This window comes from Erigeron canadensis, chromosome 7 (assembly GCF_010389155.1).
Source record: "Erigeron canadensis isolate Cc75 chromosome 7, C_canadensis_v1, whole genome shotgun sequence".
NCBI lineage: Eukaryota > Viridiplantae > Streptophyta > Magnoliopsida > Asterales > Asteraceae > Erigeron > Erigeron canadensis.
Genome location: NC_057767.1, coordinates 38,151,898 through 38,162,306, shown reverse-complemented (window position 1 = coordinate 38,162,306; position 10,409 = coordinate 38,151,898). Strand labels below are relative to the sequence as shown.

General features: G+C 30.8%; 1 protein-coding gene across 1 annotated transcript; it reads left to right on the top strand.

Annotated features, from left to right (window-relative positions):
• Window positions 1-3,029: 3,029 nt before the first annotated feature.
• LOC122608744 (short-chain dehydrogenase reductase 2a) lies at window positions 3,030-6,299 on the top strand. Its single transcript, XM_043781837.1, has 2 exons — window positions 3,030-3,112; window positions 5,319-6,299. Exons 1-2 carry the CDS (start codon window positions 3,030-3,032, stop codon window positions 6,154-6,156), a joined length of 921 nt encoding a protein of 306 aa, XP_043637772.1. The 3' UTR covers window positions 6,157-6,299.
• The last annotated feature ends 4,110 nt before the right edge of the window (window positions 6,300-10,409 follow it).

Below are 10,409 nucleotides of genomic sequence, written 5' to 3'. Positions count from 1 at the left end.
TCACAGTGTTGTATAGTACAATATAATAATAAAGAAATGATAGATATTCTAAAAAAATCCTCCTAAGCCAAGATCATGACATTTGTTTGAATCAAAGATTGAGATTTAGAGAGATTCTTAATGGGTTACACTTGTCATGTGAGAGGATTATTGACAAGATTTTTAAGTTGATTTATCATTTTCATAATATCATATAACACATTTGGTGCCTAAAAATAAATTTTTTTTTTTTTTTTATACAAAATCAACAATGAAAAGAAAAAACTAAAAAAATGACATAAAAGCAACGTGTGGCATGCTTTGGACCCAATCAATCCTTTACGAGTACATTGTAATCCATTATCCATGTAACTTCAGAATGGGTAGTTCATATTGGGCTGGGCCGCCACCTAATGCATAGATCATAGATGAATAGATCGTAGTTCGTAGGTGATGAATTTGATATAATTAGATGATCATTTGAACAAACGTAACTCTTATCATGTAAAGCTATATGGTTAGGGACTTGGGTCTTGGGGTCATTTCTTGAATTTGAAAGACCATGTAGACATGTGGTCATAACCAGTGGTGGCTTAAGATTTTTCAAAACCTCAAATGAGATCAATGTTGAGAACTTAGTTTATTATCATATAAATTAAAATAAAAAGTGTAAAAAAAAGTAGCTCGACTTTTGTTATTGTACAACTAGTATTAAAAAAAGATGCATATGATGCAAAAACCAACAAAAATGTTACTGCAATGCAAATTGTATTATAGTACTTAGTCCAAAATTCAAATAATAAATTTAATATAGAAAATATTAAGGCCTTAAAATTTTAGGAGCCTAACCTTTGGTCATTAACTAAAATATAAGCTCTGAAACATGTATTCATCAATGTAATATGTTGGCACATTTTATTTTAATAACATATATATGAAAGCCATTGAGGTTTGAACAATAGAAATCCAGTTATAAATGAGTGGTTTTCTAATAAGTCAAAATAGTATTATTTCTATATAAGCCACAAAAGTATTGTTTATCTTTTAAGTAAGATAAAAAAATCTAAGCTAAATATTTGGGATTTAATCCAACTGGACATTTAATGTCTCTTATGTCTTTCAGCCAAATGTTGGTTACGGGTTCAAAACCTTTGAAATGCATATTGGAAAGTCTTTGCCAATGAGGTGGAGCATGAGGGGGTTTCTCTAGCAATAGCTAGTTTACTTCAAAACAGGTAGTGGGACTTCCACCGCCAGTCATGCCCTCAGATTGACTGTGTTGGTGACGTGGTCATTCTTTACCGGACGATGAAGAGGCATGCCACTGAGCCCAGTCACCACTGTCGTTCAAAAAAAAAAGTTTGAGAGAAATATAAACAAAAAATGATCAAAGATTAACCCTAATAATCGATAAGAGATATCTTAAAGAATCATAATGCCCCCTTCTCTTTTATCTCTTTCTTCTTTTAGTCCTTCAGAGATATCTTTCAGCTTTGTACACCTTTAGTCCTTCTTATATCAACATAGCTGGCTTTAGTCCATAAACCTACACTTAACAACAACAACAATCAGCATATGTATTCAAATATAATCTTGGTCTAAATAACAAAGCATCGTCTATCACATTTTTTTCTACTTATTAGCCTGAACTTATAAACACTCCCTCGTTCTCTTAGAGTCTCAAACATAATAAGATATTGGGATTTGGTCACAATCGGTCGTGTCATATAACTATATCTGTCGATTTGATTAATTGTAAGAGAATCATTAGTTGACAAAATTTTCATGACAAAACACCGTTCTAGCATATTGTGTATTATTTGATTGTAGTTAATGTGAAGCTCGGAATGACGAAAAATGAACGATCTGAATCACCATGGTCAACCAGAAGGCTAATACTCCTAATATTTTATCATATGAATACCACAATTTGTCACAAAAAAGTGAATTAACAGCAAACTTTAAACTAACACATACTCCTAATATTTTATCAAATGAATACCACAATTTGTCACAAAAAAGTGAATTAACAACAAACTTTAAACTAACACTACTCTTCTAATTATCCCACTTAGTAACTACTATACTACAAGTTGATCCACTAGAGGCCCGCTAGCATGAAGCCCATGGAACTGTTACTATGTGACTATAGGCCTAACAGTGTGAAGCTTATTTATGCATTTTGCTATTACTGGCGTATCTTTTTCCTTTTCTCTTCTTTTTCTCTAATTTTGATCAAAATCAATGTTAAAATATAAATTGTCAATACAGATAATATGTTGTCATCTCAATCAAAATAAGGGTAGAAATAAAAAAAATAAAATAATAAGTGATATTCAGTATCATCTTTTACCGGTTTTGAGTTGTGTATGAAGAAGATTAATATATAGAAAACCTTACCTTAACTAAGATGGAAAAAAACCTCCCGTTATATATGGAGTTAGATCTTTGTTTCCAATAACAAATGTGTTAACGCACGACTTAATTAATTGATATTAATCAATAATCAATAAGGTCGTGTTTGGTTCACATATTCTGATGAAATTTGATGGAATTGTAATGAGATTTCATTTCTTAGTCTGTTTGGTTGTTTAAAGATGAATGAATCTCATTCCATTGGAATGTAAACGGTCTATCATTTGGTATATTATCCATTCCTTGAGGATGGGAGAAGGAATCTCATTCCATTTGTCAATATTTGAATCTTTAAAAATCAAAACATTCTGTCAAATTTCATTCCTTCAAATTTCAATTTTATTGAAGGTTTACATTCCTTAAAAAAAAAAATATACTGCGCGTCATAAGGGTGTTTTTAATTAAACACTACATTTGTAAACTTAATTTTTGTTGAAAAGGAAGCTTCTTGCCTTCTTGGAATGTGTACGTGGAGATGGTTGGTTGAAAATGAAAAGCAAAGTTTTAGCAAATATGATATTGAGTAGCTCACATAACTCCTTCCTTATAAATTCTCTTCAATTCTGTCTTCTCTTTCAACACTAGCTATATATCCCCCTCTTTCTATACTCCCACTATACATAATATATATAACAATGCCTGCTGAAATTATGCCAGAAAAAACCTTCCAAGGCTTGCATGCCCATGGAAAAGAAACCAGTTCTTTCTTCTCTAGAAGGTACACTTCTTTCGCCCTTCTTCATTTGTGACCATTTTGGTTAAATTTGTCATAAAATTTTGCTATACTCTTCCTTGTTCATATTCTTAGTTAGTGTTAGTATTTATACTCTGCATCCTATTTATCTTTTTCCTAAATTTTCCACTTTACTATTTTTTTTTTATGTCCAAAGTACGAGTAACTGTTTACTTCCCATAAAAATGTATTTGTTACATATGCTATAATCATTTCTCTGTTTTTTTTTTTTTGAATTTTTTCGAATATTCAGTCGGTACACGACATCAAGAAACCTCACCGTATAATGGTGAAGCCTTGCCCTATAAACATTTAATTAATAATGAGTCATTTATATATATACATGACTTTGGATATGATTAAGCTATATACTTTGTCAGTGAATATTTCGTTCTTTCTTTAAAACATGTAAACTCATTTTAATTGCTAAGTTACCTTGTAAAATAACTCGTTGCTCTTACTATTCTTATACTTTTATCTTGTAACAAAGAAATAACCTTTGAAAGTTTGCAAGTTTTTCTTTTTGTAAATACTCGATGCTGCCCGCCAGAGAAAGTAGAATTTTACTTTCTAACGTAGTACGTTGGTAATATTATATACAGTAGTAATTAATATTATAAATATAAATTTTGTAATTCTTGCATTTTTCCATTTTTAAATTCTTCTTCAATTAATATATACTCAAACTTATACTAATATACGGAGTAATGGTTTAGCAACCACTACAAATAATATTGCATTTGTTCACACTTTTAGGTGAGTGTGAACAAATTAAAAATTTTGTCATGCTTTTTAGTGTGTAAAAATATATTGAGTTAAAAGTGTATAGACATTTCTACACACTAAAAAGTGTGGAAATAAAAGTTCACACTTTTTAGTGTGAACTTTCATAATTATTTTGTCACACCTCATTTATTCACGGTAACTTTTTTAGTTACCATGGACAAATAGGGTGTGACAAATTAATTATGAAAGTTCACACTAAAAAGTGTGAACTTTTATTTGTACACACTTTTAAGTGTGGAGAAATTTTCACACTTTTTTTTCATTATATTTCTACACACTAAAAAGTGTAACAAAATTTTTAATTTGTTCATACTTATCTAAAAATGTGAACAAGTGCAATATGATTTGTAGTAAACGCTATACCTATCTATAAAAGTAAAAAAAAAACTATCACCAACAAATCTTCAATCGATCTGTTCTTTAATTAGATGTGTATCGTATATTCTTGAATCTGGGGATAGCAAAAACATTTTCGTACTTAATATGCAAATAGTTGAATTATAAAATAATTTTTCAACGACTTTTCGAAGCTATTGATAGTTTATATATCTCGAATTCTGTCACTACATGTGAAGAACAAGTTAATTAATGAATATCATTGCAAAGACAACTAAGCACTAGTTAGCAAATGAATATTTCATAATTATTAGATATTATTCTATAAATCACTGTCACTTTAGTGCCATAAAACTATTTTTTGTGAAAAGCCAAGTATAATTGACTAATTGTATTGACTAACTAATATACGAGTAGAATAAAGTGTTTGCTTTTCTGTTGCGTAAAATAACGTTCTTAATTAAGGACAATTAAACCCTTATAATAGAATAGTCATACTTTAATCCACTAGTATTGCTACTATAACATAATCATGTATGGTGCACATATGTTAAAGTTATATAACATAGTGCAATACGTCCATAGTATTGTATATATATATATCTACACCATGGCTCATTTTTAATGCCAATGATCCTTTGGTTTGTATGGTAAGGCATCTAAATTTTACTCACAAGGTCCGAGTTCAAACTTCGGCTTTGGTTTATGTGAGATTTGTCTCGGAACCAATTAGAGTAACTTGTTCGGGGCTCCATATGACCCGATTGGGTCAGCTAGCGATAACATTTTATTATTGGATCATTTGGGAATGAGTTTTAGGCTTTTGTTGGCCGTTAAAAAAAACATACTCGTATAATATTAGAATCTAGAATTGAACCTTATCATCATATTTGTTTCGTCTGGTTCCTAAAATTAATCTGACTAAAAAGTGACATTATTGTTCATGTACTACTCAGTGTTGTGCTTCTTTTGTTTTCTCAAAATCTTGATTAATTTTTTGGATTTTGGACCATATTACAGTATATACGTACACTAATGTCTACGTACGAACACCCAAATGTTTTTATAGGTTGGAAGGAAAGATTGCAATTGTTACTGGTGGGGCCGGAGGGATTGGTGCTGCCACCGTGACATTGTTTATCAAACATGGTGCAAAAGTAGTCATAGCGGATATCAATGATGAATTCGGACTTGCACTCGCTAGTTCATTGTCTCCTTTAGCTACATATGTTCATTGCGATGTAAGCATAGAAACCGAAGTTCAAAACCTAATTGACTCAACAATCTCTCGTTACGGACGAATTGATATCTTGTTTAACAATGCTGGCGTGCTTGGAAACCAGACCAAGCACAAAAGCATTGTTAATTTCGATGTAGATGAGTTTGACAAAGTAATGAATGTGAATGTGAAAGGAGTCGCCTTAGGGATGAAACACGCCGCTAGGGTTATGATCCCTAGAGGGAGTGGATGCATCATTTCAACCGCTAGTGTAGCCAGCGTTATGGGTGGAATGGGGCCACACACATATACAGCTTCAAAGCATGCGATTGTTGGGCTAACAAAGAATGCAGCATGTGAATTGGGAAAACATGGGATTAGAGTTAATTGCATTTCACCTTTTGGGGTCGCGACATCTATGCTTGTCAATGCATGGAGATCACACGACGACGTTGAAGAAGCTGAAGATGATCTGGAAATGCGTTTCAAGTTACCTAGCGAAAAAGAAATTGAAAAGACTGAGAACTTTGTAAATAGTTTAGGGAACTTGAAAGGTACGACCTTAAAAGCTAGAGATATAGCCGAAGCGGCTCTTTATCTTGCTAGCGACGAGTCAAGATATGTGAGTGGTCATAACCTTGTTGTAGATGGCGCGGTTACAACATCTAGAAATTGTGTCAACTTGTAGGATAATTGAAGATCATCGAGTTACTGAAAATTTTGTATTGTTGCAATTGGTTTTTTCCTATTGTAAACACGTACTTTCATGTTTACAAAAGATGCAAGAATTGATGCTACACCTTGTTATAATAATCTAATTTGGATTATGTTATTCGATATATTTCTCTTGTACAATCTTTGTAGCGGACATGATCGAAAAAGAAAAAAAACAGAAACAATCACACATGATAGCCACGTATTTTTCATATAAACACTAACAGTACGTATATTATTTCATTTGGCTATTCCCATATATAATGAGTCAATGTCGTTAAGATAAAAGTTGTGGTCCAAATGTGTGGCTATTCCCATATATAAAGTTTTATATATATATTGATTTTGTTTATAAGAACCTTTATGGGTAGTTTATAATGTGCATAAAAAATTATACGAGTATTTTTTTTTTTCATTAGAATCACAGGGTGGGCTTTATATACCATCTATTTTACTTTAACATTAATTATTTTACAATAATCGATTTCTATGCAAATATGATTATCATTGATGTAATGCAGTAGTAATGGTAAAAATTCGTTTTACTGTTGGTAGTCTTCTTACAAGTAACACATGTCGATCTATGATTATTAGTTAAAGTCAAAGATGGTCGTTGGATTTAATAAAATCTCCGAACTCCTCAGCTGTAAAGGACATCATGTTATTATCGACAGCAGTTGTTCCTCAAAAATCAAAAGTCTACCGTTTTCATTGGCTAAAGTCAAAAAAATGAGGTGATTCACGTGATATGTTTTGTAAAAGAAATATACATGTAACATAAAATGATAAAAATATCAAAAGAATTTAAATTTAATTTGAACACAATTACACTAGTCTAATAATACTAAAGTTTAGCACCACCATAATCCAAGATATATAACCGCATATATCATAAGTGAAAATTGAAAAATGTAAACACGAAACCAATCCTGTTTCCTATTTGTCGTGTTCTAAAAAAGTTATCTAACAGACGACTAACATCGTTGGATTTTTAACATTTAACTATTTAAGTATCCTTCTCTATTTTTTTTTAATCAATATAAACACGGTATCCGCATAGAATTGATGTGGAACGATTGTTGGTGGCGTTGAATGATGTACAGAGTTGATGTAAAAGGTTAATAGAGATATTTTAAAATATAAAGAACTGATAGTTTAATATAATCATTAAGGATATTTTAAACATTTTTTTCCATGTAACTTTAATTCAACATGGGGGCTATTTTTTTTTATAAGATAGTAAGACGTTACCCGCGCAATGCGGCGGTGGTCGTGGTGGCGACGATTGTTGGTGGGAGCGATTGTTGGTGGTAGATGAGACGTCGAGTGGTATAAATAATTAATGTAAAGAGTTATTAGAGATGTTTTAAAAGATAAAGAATTAATAGTACGGAATGTACGTAATTTAATCATTAATGTTAAAAAGTAGTGTAAGTGAAAATATTTTAAGGGGTGATATATGAAAATATTACATATTTTTCAACAATTTCAAAAATAAATTAAGTGGTATTAGAAGTATAAAAAATGAATACAACATTTAAAAAATTTTAAATAAAGTTTTTTAAAAACTTTTTAAACTACCTTAAATTAAATTTTGAATTGCATTAAACATGAAACGTTATGGTCATCCTAAATGTTACTGTAATAGTTATCACGAATTCACGATGATTGTTTGTAGATGCTTTGTTATTTATTTATTTTTGAACAACCATGGTCATTTTGTTATTGAAGAGTATGGAACATGAACTTTATGTGTCATTGTATAAAATCAAAGATCAAAGGCTGCTAATCGTATAAAATTAGCTCATGATACATGGTAAACTTATACGTACTTTTCTTGAAAAAGATAACTACTATATTATATCAAACCAATATGGTATCTTGAACGCGAGTTTGACCACTCATATCGTCACTAAGAAATTTAATTATATGCAAGATTGGTGGTCCTGGCATAGAGATCGCGCGATTATAAATTTAAATAATATGTGGTGTTTATGACATTAAATATTGTATTATTAGATCGATGTCATAAGTAATTTTTATTTCTACATCACTCTCTTTTATATTAGCGTAGCAAAAGCAATCATATAAGTACTTCTGGTTACCATGTAACGTATTTCTTCCTTGGGGGCAAGCCAGGGGTGTTAATTGATCGAACAGAAAAAAGTAAAAAATCTGAATTTTATATACAATTGATCTTGATTTTTGTTTGAACTAGCTAAACATCATTCATAATATATACTTCCTATGTTATTTGAAGAAGTGCTATATATACTATACCATACGATTAATTTACCTTACCACATATGTACTTATTATACTAACTTGTACTGTTATAAAAATTATACTTAATATATACTCGGATATGATAACAAGTTTATTAATCTACAAAAAGCCTTCCCCAAAAAAAAAGTTAAAATCTACAATTACATATGACTTAGCTCCCAATAGTTATGGAGGTCAAAATCGGATATACAAAATTACGTATTAGAATTTCAGGTACAAATTTTAGATATTTGACGCATGAGAAATTTCCGAAACACACATATCAGATTATTTGAGTACCGGGTAGAAGTATTAGGTTTCTTTGGAAATGTGTGAACTGCTCGCGATGACGAGAGGTTTGACATACATATTCTTAACGAGGTTTGCGCTAGAGAGTTCTCTCGCGAAATAAATCCTCAATTTAAACCTCTCGATGAAAAATAACATTTATCATTCGGTTGAAATTAAATACACATGACTATTCCCGCATGGCCGCATATGCTTAAGGTAGGACTCGAGCGTAATATATCTTGTGAGAAAACAAATCTCTTTGCCATCGGAACATGTTAGAGATACTAATTGTGACACAATATAATTGGGAGATACATTGTTAAACCTATATATTAAGGTAACTTATCACCAAACCTTAACCAAAATTAAACCAATATCAAACTATGAAGCTTTAATTATACGCCAGCAATGAGTGACACCATATAGAACAACAATGGTATAGCATATTATTTACAACTTGTCAACGAATGAGATTGATATAATAACCTAATTCATTTTTTTCTTCAAAATTAAAGCATAATATTGAGTTTATATGAGATTGTTTTAATAACCTAATTCTTTTTGTTCATCAAAATCAAAGCATATTATTGACAGAAGGTCCAGTAGTATAGGTGTTTATTTTATATTTTAAAGATTTGGTCGACATATGAGATTTTATGGTATACATATGTGTGGTGGCTGTTTTCTTGTATGCTATTACAGCAAATTTATATTGGATTTTCGGAAAAGGAAATCCCCAACGAAAAAAAAAATTCTCAAAAGGTAGTCAATGAATGTGTTTCTACTTTTCCTTTTGCACTTGTTAGTAGGACTGTAGGAGTACATATATGCCTTATAAAATTATAGCCTAGGTACAATAATTATGTTCGTTTGTATACGTTTCTATGTTAAACATGAACAGTACGTCTATATCTATATCGATAGAGAATTGATATTCGTATTATTCATTTTGATTAATTTACCACACTGTACAATTGAAACAACAGACTGTATAAGTAGAGGATGCATGAATATGGTACTTTTTTTTTAACAGCGAGTTAACAGTTAGTAATTAGCAGTTAGCATTCGAAACACCACAGTTCATCCAATTAGGCAGTATGCGATGCACGAAACACACTTGTCTGGGATGAAACCCATGACATCTAGAAACCCCCCATAATAATCCACGCATAAATATGACACTAATATCATCTCTCATAGTCTCATATCGATATTACTATAAAGAATTAATATTTTTTAATGCATACTTCTAATAATGTGTTGACCATTTCTGTTCGTTCTTGAATATATATAAACACACATAAATTACTCAAATTTAATAATGTATATATGTAGATAGACATCATCTTATCTTTATTTATATTGTTCACAAATTATTTATTAAATTAAACAAAAAAACATGAATATTCGTATTTGTTTGGTTTTACAACAATATATGTGTGTTAGTTTGTTTTTTTTTTCAACAGCCAGAAGTAGTATATTAATAATAGGTGTTAATCGACTAGCAAGATGCTAATGATCTAGTACAATAGTCTAAAAATATAACAATTACACATTCTAGACCCATCTCAAAACTTTAACTGCAAAGATAGCAAAATGGTAGAAAAACCTCCCGCCACTTAAGAGACCAAAACCAAAGAAAAAACCCATCAAAGAAGGTCGAGCCACCGG